Here is a 16,997-nt window from a genome sequence, read left to right as displayed (position 1 = left end):
TAAATAACATTGTAGGGTGAGTTTATAACCTGTTGCTGGTGAAAAATGGAATTTTCCAAACATATAAGCTGCTGAGACAATACAACATGTTTGGTTTATTTCTTTTGGAAAGAATGCTTCATAAATTGCTCTTTACTACTGACTCTTCATCAGCTCTGTCATTTCAAAGTAAATTACTGACTTTCCTACAATTCTGAATGAAGTGGTATTGCAAAAACCAGCAACTGTTGGTTGTTGCTGAAGCTGTGTGTTTAAGCCTTAGACATAGTTTATTGTGTGATCTTCTAAGGAAAAATTTATAATGATAATTTTGTTTTCATGTCAAAGTTCTGCTTTCCCTTCCCATCATGTGGCATGAAAAATAAATTATATTTATTTTTAATCAGGTTTTTTTTTTAATAATTTGCCTGACAGATAAAATCTTACACCCTGATCATTAGTGAAATTTTATCTGTTGGCTTCACTGACACAGTGGTTTTAATTTTCCTTGTGTTTGATTATTATATAATACAAATAGAAAAAAATATTTTCATGACTGGACAGAAATACTTTGCAATCAAAATTTAGTCTTTACAATTGTAAAAGTATCATTACCCACAGCAAGTCATGAATTGACATCAAGTTCAAAGTAGAGTGCAAAACCTAACTATTAAGGAGCTCATAATACTCTTATGTTAGTGTCTTTATTGTTATGAGGAACTAATAGGTTTGATGAGTGCTGAAAGTTTTACTGCAGGTAGGCCACAATGACTGTACAATACAGTTTTTATGTAGTGATGCGGGACAGTTTCTTCGCTGTCTTCCCCTCATGATCTTGAAAGATATGATGTAAAATATTATTTAAGTATAAGGACTGATGAAGGAATTATATTTTTAAATTAGTGGTTTCCATAAATCATAAATTAAACTGAAAGTATAGAAATGGGTTCTTAAATTTTCAGACATGTATAAGTGCAGCTCAGGCAAGTCTTAATGAGTGATTTTGTGGTCCTAAGGTACACTTACTATGATGACAATTTCTTAACTAATAGTGACATCATGCAAACATATATTTCATTTGGTGTAACTGTATTGAATCATTAGCGAATTAATGAAACTTGCTGGAAAAATTCAGCTTTCTAGAGTCATAAGGAGTTTTCTTGCACTTCATTTGGCAATAGTAGTGTTGTGTGTGGCCTGCCGCTTGAAGGAAATCAGGCTTTTGGCCTGGTCAGCCTGGTCTTTGCAAGTTCAGTTTCTGTTCCTGGAGTCTAATGAGTTAAACAGTGGTCAAAATTTGACATTTGAAATTATCAAAAGAGTCTCTTACTTTTCATGATGCAGCTTTATATTTAATAAGCGGAACAATATCTCAGGAGGTTTGCATAACTGCCTGTACATTGTGAGAGGGTGCAACCAGCACACAGACACACACACAAACTGTGTGTGATCAATTCATCTGATTCTGAACTGTAGCTTTTGTGTGACTTGTAGGAATTTCACCATAAAAATGGGGGATATAGAATATACTTCGTTTCCCAATATATTCTATTTCATATAGAAAATCTGTTTAAATTAGAAATTACTGCTAAAATTAAAGTCGATCCTTTCACCTTAAAGTTTTAAGTAGTATTTTAATCAAGCTTATATCCATATGGATAATTGCACTAAAAAAGTAGATATTCGACAATTGTCCCTCACAATTCCTAAACATGTAGTTTCTTAGCTATGTGAAAATATTCAGGGATGGCTTCTGTGAAAAGCTTCTCCCATGTCTGCTAGACACAATGCCAGCTGCCTCCAGGAGAGACCCACAGCTAAGCCAAGTCAGCCAGAGATGGCCATAACACTTCTGGGATAAAATATTTAAAAAGGAAAAAAGAAAGTTATTGGCAGATATAATTGTGCTCAAAGAGTGAGGCTATGTAAGAGGAACAATGATGCACATGCCAAGGGCAGTGAATAAGGAGGGGGAGGAGGTGCTCCAGGCACTGGAGCTGAGCTTCCCCTGAAGCCCATGGTGAAGAGCATGTTGAAGCAGCCCACAGAGGTCAACAGGGGTAAATGTAAAATGAAATGTTATGAGTGAGCAGGCTGTTTGAGACTTCAGGAAAAGGTGGAATAGTAAGCTTCCAGACTGACTGAAAGCTGTACATCTGCTAAACCTTAAGTTGCTCCATTAAGCTTGAATTAAATTTAAATTCAACTGTTGGAAAGAAATTGGTCAAAAAATATCAAGTCAGAACAAAACAAAGTGAGAAAAAACTTTTATTTTTTTTAAACTGCTGATTCACTCACTAGGAATGGAGAAAACCACTATTGAATTTATATGTGAGTAATTAGTTTTCAGGCCTTGTGATGACCAAATGTCATGGTTTAGGAATGACACTCCCTAATTTAGTGATTCCCCTTCCATTAGAGCTCCAAACCAGAAGTATCTTCCCCTTCCCTCCTCCAGCAAGAGACAAAAAAGGCAGAGATTTCAGGTTGAGATAAAAACAATTAGAAACAACACTGAGATAAGAAAACTAACAGTAACAGCAATGATACTAATAATGAAATAGAAATGAGAGTGATTTACATACAAAAATTACTCACTGACCTACCTGACATGACCTAAGACAACGAACAAGGGCACATAGATGCTCTGCACCCACACTTTTCTTCTTCCTAACCATAATCCATGCCCAGTTTCTTCTGGGAAATGAGAATCCCCCTGGATGTGACCTGAAGTGCTGTAGACTAACCACACAACTGCTGGCCCTGTCCCCTCATAGCTACTGTGAAAAATAACTCTCTCCAAGCCAGAAAACAGGACATTAAGGAATAACAAGGAGAAGCTGGACACACCAGCTATTTTGGTCACAGCAAGTAAAAAGCTATTGATAGACATCCTCGTCTCCTGGAAAAAGGAGTGCCAGAAATATATTGGTAAATTACAGAGAATCTGTATTTCAACCAAGTTGGCAGCTGCAATCAGTAGGGTGAAGATTTATTTCCCAGTGTTTGAAGGTGCTAGCGCTTATTCAAAAAAAGCTAAAGAAGTTAACTTTAGTATGTGACTGTTGTAGGGTTTTTAAATAATTCTTTTGTTGCAGAAATGTGTAGTTTTTAATCTGATGTTTGGAGCAAGAGGGGGAGATTAAAATACTCTTTTAGTGAGAAGCACTAGAGAATTTAAGTTTTATGTGAAATCTAGCAGCTGGCCATGGCTTTCTGAACTACTAGAACAATACTTTGTAAGATTTGTTAATCATTTCGAAGAAACACAATGCCATCTGTAAGAGTGCTCTCTAAGCAGGTTTTGGATAATGGCTTCTCCTTGAGTGACTGTCCAGAATGGCCTTATGAGCCCAAGCCATCTGGTGTCAATATAACCGTATTTTCCTTCTCAACATTATTCCAATATTTTAGTCAATTCATAGGTAAATTGGGGAAAAAAGAGTTTGAACTAGCTTCTTGCAAGCAGTTATGTGGTTGAACTTCAGAACTTTCCATACCTGTCCTTGTTTTAATCTTTTTAAATTTTCCATTTCTCTGGGTTTCAGTAATCTATCACTTCCATATTACAGGTGTCATGTGGGTTTATTTTTGTTGTTTGTAACAGATCAGTGTTTTGTGATTTCTACTGAAGGAATTGCTTAAAGAGTATGATGGACTCATTATACTAAAGGTAATTTTCTAGTCTTCTAGAAGCTAGGATGAAATTGCGTGGAAAAATATTTTATAGTACTCTTTGTACTGTTGAAATACATTTCTTTTTTTTGGCTTGGTATTTAATTTCAGCTGTATTTTCTACTCAAATCTGTATTTTCTATCACATCTGTGATCTTATTTATTTACAAGGCAATATCTGTACACTTTATGCATGTAAACAATAACCTTATATCTCATTATTAGGGTTCCAACTTAATATTTTTCATTTATGTCATTATACAAAAGACAGATCAGGGGAAAGAAAAGGGGAATTAAATTCATTTTCCATCTTCTAAGTAATAAATTAATTATATTTTGTTTTTTAGTGTAGTCAGATTTATGTAGACCAAAATTATTAAAATAACCAAGTGTGACTTTATGTGTATTTTTATATAAATCAAACTGGTTTGCCCTTTTCTGACTGTGTCATAGTTTTAAAAATAAAGTTTACTACAGATGATTTGGTGTATGCAAGGACACTGTTTATAAACAACTTTAACCATCATGTTACCTTGCTATTCTTTGCTCTAAGACACTACATGGAAATAGAGAAGGGCTTATGTGCTGCTAAGTGCAGCACCTAAGAAGTCTTCTAATAAATACCTTTGCAAAGAAACCAAAAGGTCTCCTGCAGTATATGTATTCTGATCATTATTCTCAAATTAATTGTTTTATTTTGGTCTGCGTCAAATCAAAAACTCTGGAAGCTTGAAATTATCCTCAGTGTGGGGGAAACTATCATTTTAGAGAAAATGCAGTGAAACTTATGGTGGAAAATTTCATTTGACTAATACTGCCTATGAATATATTTGTGGATTGAAGCTGTGCACTATAGTCTTTGCCTTCTTCCATTACTTCCAGCTTTCTGAATTCAAAACAACTGCAGTATATTCAGTTCTTTTATACAATGATAAAATATACCTTTTCTCCAAATATTGTCAAGACATCAAATATATACATCCCTTTTTCATTTTCAGTGATGACAGTATTCTATTCTACATAAAACAAGTAATTTCTAGTACACTTGATAAAGACTAATTTAAATGTTTTGGTTTCATTTTTGAGCCATAATTATTTAAAACAAAAATTTTCTAATATATTTATGTTATATATCTAGAACTGTTAGATGCTTTACAAAGTGAAACCTTTAAAAAATAAAATGTAAATAAATGTAAACCTAAGGAGTTTCATGAATAATAATTGACTCTATTACATTAATTAGTGCATCTAATACCTTGTTTAATTGAAACAATGTCATTGCACTTCTGTTTGACTTCTTGACTGGAAAGAGGTTTATATTTACATGTGTAAGCTTTTATTTTCATCATAATAGAGAGGCAAAGCACTCATCCACTGCAATCTTGTTCAGCTTACAAACCATAGAATCGTAGAATGATTTGGCTTGGAAGGGATTTTAAAGATCATCCATTTCCAACTCCCCCACCATAGGCAGGGATACCTTCCACAAGATCAGGTTTCTCAAAATGCCATCCAGCCTAGCCATGAGCACTTCAAGGGATGTGGCACCCATAGCTTCTCTGGGCAACCTTTTCCAGTGCCTCAACACACTCTAAGTGTATTTTCTTCATGACATCTGGTCTAAATCTCTTTTTTTTTAGTATAAAACTGTTTCCCCTTGTCTTATCTCTATCTGATTGGGTAAAGTGTTGTTAATTTTTGTAAACCTTCTTTAGATACTGGATTGCCACAATTAATTCTCCAAGAGCCTGCCTTCCCCAGGCTGAACAAGCTTTGCTCTCTCACACTGTCTTATCATTGTAGGAAGAGTGCTCCAGTCTGCTGACCATCTTTGTGACCCTCGTGTGCCACAGCTTGTCACTCAGCTCTAGAAAAGCTGTCATTTTCTACAATATCTTTCCACAGGGAATTTTAGACTCTTTTGTCTAGCCTCCCGGGAATATTTGACAAGGCCTTCTTGAAGGTCATTCTTGCAATTTTCAGTTACATTTGAAAAGCATTCAGAACAAATTATTGAAGGAATGAGGGCTCCTGGGTTATGCATTTTTATTCTAAGGCTGGTGTTACCACTAGGTAAATGAGTAAATGTCTAAAGATACTTCCATAACTTGTCAAATTTAAAATTGTTGTTGTTGGAACCTGAAGCATGAACACCCAATATTTTTTAATAATGTAATGGCCATTGAAGATAAACAGTATAACACATCTATACATAATAATATTTTACTTTGAAGTCAAGGCTTTCAATGTATTCCATCACACAGTTTACATAAGTCTAGTTCTTTAATGTGTTTTCAGATTCCAAATGCATCTAAAGCAGGTCAGCATGTCTGGAGTAGAACCGATATTTTCACAAGGGAGGTTTCATGTTACTTGTGTTGCTGCATGAAACATCTGCTTCACCAGCCCTTTTTCCTGCCTAATACTGCTCCTTGATTAAACAATTCCCATATGCTGAGCTAAATTAGGATGTTAATGTATCTGGTAATTGTTTATTATTATTATTATAATGGTATTTTAAAATCTGATTTATTTTTTTAGCTACTGCCAGTCTTTCTTCTTTACTATTGTGTTAGAATCAGAGCATGTGAAACATCTCAGAGAAATTCTGAATTTCCTGTGTCACATATTGAGTAAAACAATAATGACCTCCAAAGCTGTGGAAACTAGTCTTTATGATCCCAACTGAGAAAACAGAAGAACTCTTGTTGATTCATTCTCAATCAATTTTAATCACTAGTCTTAACCCTAGAGATAGTATATAGAATGTAAATCTATTGATCACATTAATGAACTCACATCTACTCTTCAATTATTTCTGCAGAAAGACCTGAGACTGTGTAAGTTTTGCAGTATATGATAGCTTGACATGTTGAGAAGTTCCAGAGTTCAGTTGTATCCACTGAGAGTACTCTGTCTCTGTACTACAGACATGTCTGGTGGTTGAAACATCTTTGATGTTCTCAAACCTGCTGTTAGAAAAAGAAGTAAAAAACCCCAAACCTGACTAGAATAGTTCCTCACTTTTCTCCCTGCCCTATGGCTTCAAATATTTTTTGTGAAGTTAGTCTCATGGCATACTCACCATTTCCTCTAACTGATGGTTCCTTGAAGAACTGAGATGCAGTATGAGGAGCTACATAAAGTAGTATCTGACTTTGATATTAGCCAGGAATAATCCTCTTAAACTTCTTTTTAATACAGAGAGGGTGTTCTGAGAACATACTAAGAATATATAGAGAGAGGATGGTGTTATTTAGACTGGTCCTAAATTTATTTGCCATAAATACCAGTTTATAGGTTTTTAGTTTATATTTGCATTTCAGAGGAAGATTGTTAGTACTTTAAGATAAATCCTGATAATTAGTTCATAGCTTTGCCAAAGGTTTTACATAATTGATATTTATTTATGGGTTTTGCAAGCTTTAAACAGGAATATTACTTTCCATTTTCATTGACACCATTGTTTGATTTTTTTTTTTTAAATTCTAAAATGAAAATTGAAATTATGGTTAAAATACACTCAGTCTGTGAATGAGCTTTGAATGTCAAGAATAACAATACAAGTTTGATATGATAAAGATGGAAAAAAACGGGAGTAAAGTGCAAAAAGCGTAAAACCCTTTTTACACACACCCTAGGTAAATGAAACTTTATACCGTGCAGAAAGAGTGAAAAAGAGACATGGGTCTTTCAAGATCATGCAAAAGTCTTTTTCTTCAAATTAAACCAGTGAAAGATTAGTGAATAGAAATGATGTATCTGGGAAATGCTTGTAAAGGCTGCAATATTTAAATATATTTTGAAAGTGAGATACTCACATCAATGATACTTTCTCATCTCATGTTATAGATCTCAGTTGCAATGGGTAATGCCTCATAGCAGTAGATAAAGTGGAAATCTGGCAGAATTGTAATAGAGGAAGATAAAGGTCTCTGACAGGCATTTGTTTAGGCACCTTTCAATCTATTTTCAGTCTAAATGATAAATGCAGGAGCTAAAATAAATCATAATATCTAATTTTTAAGTAAATTCCAAAGTATTGGCAGGTGAAGGTTTTAAGCATACTAATATGTAAAAGTATATACATATGTTAGCTGAAGTCCCCGGTGTCTCTGAACTAGTAGAGGCAATAAATTGTTATACTAATTTGAGAGATTTATTTTTTTCTTTTTTTTTCTTTTCTTTTCCATCTGGAAAGATAAAATCAGGCAGGTTTGTTTTACAGGGAATTGGATTTATTTTGTCATGACAGCATGTCATGCATACACCATCTGTTAAAAGTACACTTGACAATTCACTGGGGAAAACAGAAGCTAAAACTTGGGCCATGTTTAAGAAGGCCTGTAGACATCCAGGAAGATGTGTTGAGTTCCAGACAGGATGCCTGTCCTGTTTAAAGAGATAGTATTTCTCTGGATAATCAAGAGGCCGAACCACCCTGCCCTGATATTGGTGTGAGAGTTTGTTGACAAAGCATAGTGGCTGAGAAAAAAATTTTGCAAAGGTTGTCATACATTTGGGAAGATCACTCCATTCTGGGCTATGACTAGGGTTTCATTCAGCATTCACTGATGTCCCAAGGTACTTAAGCATTTTGTATGTATGTATATCTGTAAAAGGAGATAGCTTCACTCCAATGTGATGTATGATGTTCTTAAAACACGGTAGAAAACGTAGCATATAACAGTCATATCAGCTGTTTTGCTTATGTTTGTGTTTTGGTGATTCAGTAGTCCAAACTGAATCTCATGTCCACTAACATACCTACAGTTCTCTGCTAAAAGTAGTAATATATAACTTTTTTTTCATATTTTTTGGTGAAACAATGAAAGAAACATTAGTATGGAGGGAATTTATTTTAAGAAACATCGATGTAGAAGCAGGCCTTTGTAGGCCTTTTGTAGTAAGACCAGGTTTTTCACTATAACTGCATTTCAATACTGACACTTTTCAAGAACCTACAAAAATAAAATATATAGATACTAGCTAGCATATACTTTTTCTGAAAGCCTTTGTTCACATACAGAAAACTTTATCAATCTAAGTAATACTAGTGAAATTATCAGGTCTGAGCTCTGGTGTAGAGTTTTCAAGATTATGAATTCCAGGTGCTATAAAAGTCCAGATGAATTGAATTTTTATTCGTGTCTGGCCTTTGTATTTAGAAGGAAGTATTCTTTTAAGTTAGACCTCATATTTTCAGTTGTGTCTTCAATGAAATTTTTGATATTCTCTTTCTTGATGTTTAAAGAAAAAGTATGCAGGACAATAAGTAATGTTAAAAAGATGTGGGTAAAAGAGGTGATTCATGTATTCTTAAAACGTTCTAGATTAAAAAAAAAAAGAGGCAAAGGTTGAAATATACTGTAATCATTGGAGCTTCTCTGCTTCTCTACAGAAGAACCTGTGCTCAGGTGAAGAACTTTGGTCTGTAATAGTGCATTGTCTCACTTGTATTGCTGTAGTGCTGTAATACAGATTTTTAGTTCTTTAAATCTTCTCTTATAAATCTTTGGATTTCTAAAGAAATGAATTGTCCCTGATGCTGCCAAAACAGACATGAAGATTTATCGCTCTTAAAATCTGATTGTATGTATCCTATTTGTCACCACTCCTTTTGGTGCTATATTAAATTTGAAAGCATATCACTGTGTGGGAAAACTAGCTGCTTTTTACATCTAATATCTCATCACCTTTCAGCTGTAATGCTGTCATCTGTAATCCACTCAGACTTGTGTAATTTATTTTCTGTAGTTTAAATATTCCAATTAAATTTTTTTGTTGTTGTTTTAAACTCAGGAAGAATGCTCTGTCCTTTTCTTACAGATTACCCAAAAATCTTTTAAGATGGAAAATATGTTCCAGAAATTTCTACTAGTTCTGTATTTTGTGGAAGAAGTAGAAAGACTGGAGGCATATACTGTAGTGTGTTGGCCCTGGCTGGATGACAGGCACCCACCAAAGCTTCTCCATCACCCCTCTCCACAGCTGGACAGGGGAGAGAAAATACAACTAGACAACAATACAACAATAAGAATTCATGAGTTGAAATAAGAACTGGGAAAGATCACTCACCAAATACTATCACGGGCAAATAGACTGGAGTTAGAAATACTGCATTTATTACTAACAAAATCAGAGCAGGATAATGTGATGTAAAGACCTTATAAAGACTTTCTCTCACCCTTTCCTCCTTCCCAGCTCTATCTCCACCCCCCAGCTGCACAGGTTATGTGGGAGTTATGGTCAGTTCATCACAGCTTGTTTCTTCTGCTGCTCAGGGAGAGGATTCCTTCTCTGCTCCAGCATGTTGTCTTTCCCATGGGAGATAATTCTCCATTAAATTCTCCAATGTGAATCCATCCCATGGGCAGCAATCCTCCCCAAACTGCTGCAGAGTGGGTCACTATTCCATGGGATGCAATCCTGCAAGGACAGGCTGCTCCAGCATGGGTCCTTTACAGGGTCACAAGTCCTACCAGCAAACTTACTCTAGTGTGGGCTCCTCTCTCCACAGGCCTGTGGGACCATGCATCTGCATCCCTGTGGTTCTCCATGGGCTGCAGGTGGATCTCTGCATCCCTGTGGTTCTCCATGGGCTGTGGGTAGATCTCTGCATCCCTGTGGTTCTCCAGGGGCTGCAGGGGCACAGCTGCCTCACCATAGTTCTCACCACGGGCTGCAGGGGAATCTCAGCTCTGGTGCCTGGAGCACCTCCTGTCCCTCCTTCTGCAGTGACATTGGTGTCTGCAGAGCTGTTCCTTTCACATATCCTAACTCTACTTTTCTCTGGCTTCAATTACAACTGCAGAATAGCTTTTTTTCTCTTCTTAAGTCTCTTATACCATAGGTGTTACCACCTGTTCTAATTTTCCCAGCCTTGACCAGCAGTGGGTCCATTTTGGAGCTGCCAGGGATTGGCTCTGATGGACATGGAAGAATCTTCTGGCAGCTTCTCACAGAAGCCACTCCTGTAGCACTTCCCCCCTCCCCAGCCTTTCTACCAATTTTTGTCTGTGCAAACCCAACACAGACTTTATGTCAGTTCTTCCTTTTTTTCAGCTGGATGTATCATACATATCATACATATCATATCATACATATGTTCAGGATAAAAAGAAGATGTGTGTTTGGGTTTTCTGTATATTCAGTGTTCTGCTTTATGTCTTTTGTTTATGATGAATAACTTTTAACTTCCATTTTCCTTAATTACCATTTTAGGAATGTAATAGGAAATAAGGGGAGACAATGTTCAAATTGTTTTGAGAGTTCAATTTGTTTTGAGAGTATGATAAGTTTAGATATTTATATACATAGTATCATTTAATTATCTTACAGTCTGGACAGAGAAAAAATGGAGGCAAAAGAGTGGAAGATTATAGGATACCTTGTCTTTCTATTCTTAGCGGAAAACAAAAAACAGAGATTTGAGCCCCATTTGCATGAGCATATTCAGCTGGCTACAAGTGCATTGTTCAATTGGGTATTTTGTATATTTTTGAGATTATCTTCGGTCAAGGTAGTGATTGGTCAAAATTTGGACTCAATGATCTTGGAGGTCTTTTCCAATCTAAATGGTGCTGGGATTCATGAAAATACTCCTTCTCTACAGTTCTACAGCATCATAGTTGGGTTTGGGTTGCCCTTTTGTTTATTTTACATTTTATTATGGACAGATTTTATTATGGAAATTTTATTTTCTCTCATACTGTGTTAATCATACAATGGTGTATTGTGAATATTTCAGAAGGCGACTTCATGAAATGTTTTTTCCTGTCTGAGGAAAACTTTGGGTCCTAGTGTATCCATTAGAAAAATGAATGACTGTGGGAAATCAATCATTTCCCCCAGAAAAAAAACTTTTTTTACCATAAAAAATGAAAAAAAAAAATGCACCAAAAATATCAATTATGTGGGGATTCTTTTTGCTAATAATTTCAACGGATTCAAGAAGAAATGGTAAAATATGATTGTATTCAGGCAATGGAAGTTTATGTATGGGAAATGTAAAGAGTCATCTTTAGAGCTGCATGTCTAATCCTTTTTTTCCTTTACTTTGCAGTGACCCAGGGTGGGGATGCAATTGCATCTGATACATGTCCTGATCCTGGAATTCCTGAAAATGGGAAGAGGGTAGGCTCTGACTTCAGGTAGGCACATTTAGTTTTCTATATGATCAAGAGGAAAATATTTCATATTACCTTTATACACAGCCTGTGTACTAGTTGGAAAGCAAACCAGTGAAAGTCAGAACTACAATTTAATAGGAAAATTAAAAGAAAGGCAGAAAACACTGCAACCTGACACCCTGCTGGTCAGGGTGGTGTAGCAGTCTGATTAAATGGTGGCTGCAGTCCTGTTGAAATGATAGATGTGGTTCTGTTGAAGCGGTGATCCTGTAGAAGGGTCTGGTTTTCCTCTGAATGTCCAGTTATGGACATTATATGGTGGTTATGTAGCTCTTGTCCTCTGGGAATTCAGTGGATAAGGCCACTTGTGTTCCAAACCTCAGTTTATATCCAGGTAGGAATGCTTGGTTCCTACCCCTGGGCGGAGCATCTCACAATGAAATGATGGAATTTTGTCAGTCATGCAGTGAGGCTGGATGGCTTGGTAGCAGAAGGTATCTCTCTGGAGGGAGTTATCAGGGATGAGTCATGGAGGAGATAAAGAACACTGCTCCACCGGTGTTTGACAGCCTATGAGGATGGTCACAGAGTACTTACTTTGGGTTACATTTTACACTGTAACCTGAAACACCCTGTAATTATAGATGTGTATCATTTCCCTAGTTCTAAATATATTGATTCTTCAAAATAGATCTATTGAATGACATATTGTTTTTGCTTGAGTTGTTTTTTAAATCAATGCATATAAAATAGGAATTTTAGAGCATAATAATTTCATCAATGTAGAAAAATCAGAACTCCATGGACAGCATAGAAGAAGAATCAGAGAGTGTTATCTTTTTTCCCTCTTTGTAAAAGCTGTTAAAAAGCTTGGAGAACATAGTGAACTCAGTGTCTGAGGCTGTGATGAATGCCATCTCCTTTTTTTCCTGTTTTTACCTTTTGTTGTATTAAAAAAAAGAAGACAAAGTCAAATGGACCTCTCTAGAGAGAGGAAGTTTTCTCTTTTCCCATCGAGGAAAAAAGGCAGAGACTTGAAGGTGCAGCAGAGAAAAGAGTCAAAGAAAGGAGATGGGAGCCTCCAGCTCATGCAGAGATTTATAAATTGCTCAGTGGAGAATGTACAGTCAGACCTGAGAGACAGGAACAATTCATAAGAATTAGAAGGAATTATGCAAAGTTCTCTGCAACTCTAGAAAGCAAATTAATGCAACTTGCCTCCTGAATTAAGGCTCTTCCAACTTAGTCCATAATTGACAGGAAAAGTAAATAAAAATATCTACTCCCTTTCTCATTGACATACTTTTTTGAATTTTTCTCCATTTATCCTCAAAGGAGTCTGAGAAATCACAAAGAACTCAAACATTAAAAGATTCAGTTATATGCAAAGTCATGGCTTCATTTGTGTCAGGGCAACAGTGCAATGTGTTTTAAAAAATAATGAAGGTAAGTAAGATTTCAGTTAATAGGTTAGAGACACAAATTTTCTAGATATTTGCTGATATCCTCTTCTATGTGTTCTGATTCAACCTGTCAAGGCCATCTACTGCAAGTGAAATTGTATGGTACAAAAATACAGTATGTTTTTGCTGTCCAAAGGGCTGCTATTTTAGGAAAAGAAATGTAATTTCTATTTAGGTCTTTTTTAGTGTTTGATGTATTGCAGAGGTAAGCATTATACAGTAGAAGACTAGGTAAAAATGGGATGCTAAAATATAACTCTTTCTCAAGAGGTATCAAAGTGCCTCTGAGTATTCATCCAAGGAACACCTTTATAGTCCTACTTTTATTTTGGAGAATATATTACTTTCCTGCTTGTGCAGGCATGCCTCGTATCTCTCTTTTGCTTCAGTCTCTCCTCATAAAGCCATAAATGATGCAGAACATGTCACTTCTGAATTCCTCCAGTTCCTCCAAATAAAATACTTAATTGAAAGAATTAGTGGCAGTATCTAGGATCACTTTGTTATCAGTGGGGAGAGAAAAGCATCTCTGGAAAGAATTAGCAGTAACAGGACCAGAGGCAGTGGAAATAAGGTGGGATGTAGTAAATTACTACTAGATTCAGGACTTTAAAAAGAAAATATTTTTACTATGAGAATAGTAAAACATTGAAGTTTGTGAGAGAATTTGTAGAATCTCCATCCAGGGAGGCATTTAGAACATACCCAAGCAGGTCTCTGAGCCCTCTCTTCCAACTGGGCTTGCCTCAAATGGACTAGATGATGTCCTCTTCCAATCTAATTTAGTCTGTGAATCTATAAATATCATACAGCTTTTATGTGTTCATGACACACTGCTGGCCAAACAGACTCTAATCTAGCTAGTACAAATCAGTGGCATATGAACAATTGTCAAGAAACAGCAGCAAGTCTAAGAGCACTGATGAGCTCAAAGAGGGTAAGAAAGAAAATGACTTCTTTTCACCTATAGCAGGTAATCTGTAAATTGAAAGAGAAAGGGAACTAAAAATAGTTTTGGTGAAACAAGTTCAAAGATCCAAAATGTGAGAACCCAAATATGGAAGATCTCAACAACAAATTTCCGAGCAATGTGTAAAAATACCAAGAGGGAAAACCCAAAAGAACCTTAAAGCTCAAAGTATTTTATATTTTAAGATATCCAGGGGAATCTAATGTCAAAGAACCTTGCAAACCACACACAGCTATGTTTTGAACACAGTCTCTTAGGCATGAATGTGGGTTAAAGGTATCTTAAATGCCTGGAGCTTACTTATGAGCAATGCTTATGCCTACTAAACTGACAGAGGAAGGCTTTTTCTCCCTTCTCCATCCCTTCCAACCTCTTATAGTATCATAATTTCACCAAGTGCATTTTACTGTTCATGGGGATTAATGAATGCATAAGGTGTTCAACAAGCAACATCGTATAACATAAGATAAATAAAATGTTTTATACTTTGATTCACATTAATTGTGTGTATGTTTTGGGCCTCCGGTTCTGAATATTATTTGAGAGAAATTATAACAGTTTGTGTTCTGCCTAAACATTACTCATTATCTGAAAATTCATTATAAAACAGCAACTGTTTTTCATGTACTATAAAATTTGTTAATATCTATTTAAAATATATCTATCTTAAAGTTACCTGTCTAAATCTAGATGGACATTTAAATAGAGAATTTTGCTGGATTTTGTTTTTTGTTGTTCTGAAATGACAAATAAAGCTCTTCCATAGGAGAAGGGGAATAATATTTGCTGCTGCTTGCATTTCTCCAATGTATTAAAAGTACTCTGGAGAGTAAAGAAAGGCAATGTTTTGTTGCTTTTTTTTTTTCTTTTCTAAGAGGCAAGTATAAACACCAGAAGGAGCTATTGTTCTTGTCAGGAGAATGACAACTGTGAATATTAATCTGAACTAAAACATGTGAAAATGCACATTATTCAAAATCTTTTCCAGTCTACTGAAAGACATGTTAAGTGAGATTGATGGAAAGGCAGAGGGTTTATTTTCAAGACAACCTGAGACCCAACTGATTCAGTGATGACAAGTTCTTTGAAAAGGGTTTCATCATTTTCAGCATAATAATGGCATTCATTCTAATATCATAAAGCAAACAAAAAGGTATTGAAATCTTAACCTTTTCATTCTGTCCTCCTGCCACGCTTCTCCTGGGTTCATTTCAGGAAGTAAAGAGGTGATTTTCAATGATTTTAAAACAATCCAATGGATATTTGGATTCATTTTGGGGGAGAAATGGCAAGTCAGATTTGGCCGGAGTAATGAGAATATAATCAATACAATTTTGAGGTCAATATCACATTTTATTTTTATGTGAGATTGCAAACCAGTAAATTGTTTAAATGAAATCTGAAATGTATCTAAATAATACTGTTTTCATCTCTGCTTAAATATCATATGGTATGTGTTGTAATGTGAAAATGCAGACATTTACCACACTTGTAAAACAAATGGATTTTATATTTCCAAAATAGATTTTGAAAATTAAATTAACTTTTTAATGTTAATATTTTATTTTTTTAAAAACTGCTTCTTCCAGTCACATTTTAGCATTCTTTATAAATCTACAAATTATGTTTTGATGGAGTTAAAATTTGAAATATAAAAATAAAAATGAGGAAACAGAGTTCTTCCCTGTATTTGAAGTTTACAGAGAGAAGTAACAAAGCAAAACACAAGACTTCCAGTGCCCACTGGATTTGCCCAGTGACTAGGGAAGTAGAGATGTAAAAAAACCCCAACAAACCAACAACCCCCTGCAACTGATTAAAACCATTCATTGTTAACTAGTGGATAGTAAATGAACCAGTAATTTTGTTTGAAGTCACATATCAAACAAGCTATAAGGCATCTTCAAAAGGATGTCCCCTTTTGGGAAACTGTCAAGTCTAATGGAGAGACTCAGCAATCTGGATGTGTGAATACTTTTATTGCAGACTATAATCCAGATGCATTCCCTCTCTCAAAATGCTTATTTAGATCCATAAGGAGCATTGGAGTACTTCGTGTCCTTACCTTGCTCTTTAATGTGACATCTTTTTTCTATGTTTCTTCTTTGTTTTTATTATGTTGTATTCAGCATATTTATTTTGTGGCCCTTAGTTTGTGTTCAGACATTCAAAAGATTATACCCTCTGTGTAAAACATACAAAGTTCACATTAATTGTCCCTAGGTCCTTAGACCCAAGCTATTTCCAGAGCTTTAGGAAAAAAATACCAACCCCCTGAAATGCGTATTTTGTTGAATAATATTGAAACAAATTGAATCATCATGAGTGTATAGCTTAAATTACTATGTAATGTTTTATGTATACATCAATAAAAACTTTAAAAGTATTTCTACAATGACCAAAACCCAGTCTAAACTCAAAATCCTTAACTTATTTCATTAGACATAAAAATATTTGCATTCTTTGAGTTCATTTCCCCCAGTCCTCCTTCTTTCTTTCTGGACGGAATATTCAGGTATTTTAAATTATAAATTGCTGTTGCAGACATCCAATAATTATACTCTAAATTTTACTTTATATTTTTGTATGTGCACAGTTTTGTAATTCTCCTTATGTGCCCCGATTGCAGCAAATTTAAGGGAAATGTTTTTCACTTTGCTTCATGTAACATTACAATTATGGGTAATTTATCTAATATGATTTTTAAATACTTTAGTTCTCAATTTGTATTTATCACTGCTAGGTAACTGCTTTGGATTTCCCCCCTGTTTCCTTAGA

The 16,997-nt window shown here is 35.2% G+C and overlaps 1 protein-coding gene across 4 annotated transcripts in view; it reads left to right on the top strand.

Annotated features, from left to right (window-relative positions):
* Positions 1-16,997, top strand: part of CSMD1 (CUB and Sushi multiple domains 1) — a 1,072,055-nt gene that overhangs the window by 732,473 nt on the left and 322,585 nt on the right. For all 4 annotated transcript variants that reach the window (XM_086876027.1, XM_086876026.1, XM_086876028.1 and 1 more), the window contains exon 8: positions 11,720-11,807. In XM_086876027.1, the coding sequence (XP_086732153.1) occupies positions 11,720-11,807 (88 nt within the window). The remainder of the gene's footprint in view (positions 1-11,719; positions 11,808-16,997) is intronic.

The sequence above is a fragment of the Cyanistes caeruleus genome, chromosome 2, assembly GCF_971803275.1.
Source record: "Cyanistes caeruleus chromosome 2, bCyaCae1.hap1.1, whole genome shotgun sequence".
NCBI lineage: Eukaryota > Metazoa > Chordata > Aves > Passeriformes > Paridae > Cyanistes > Cyanistes caeruleus.
This window is presented reverse-complemented; position numbering and strand designations above follow the sequence as displayed.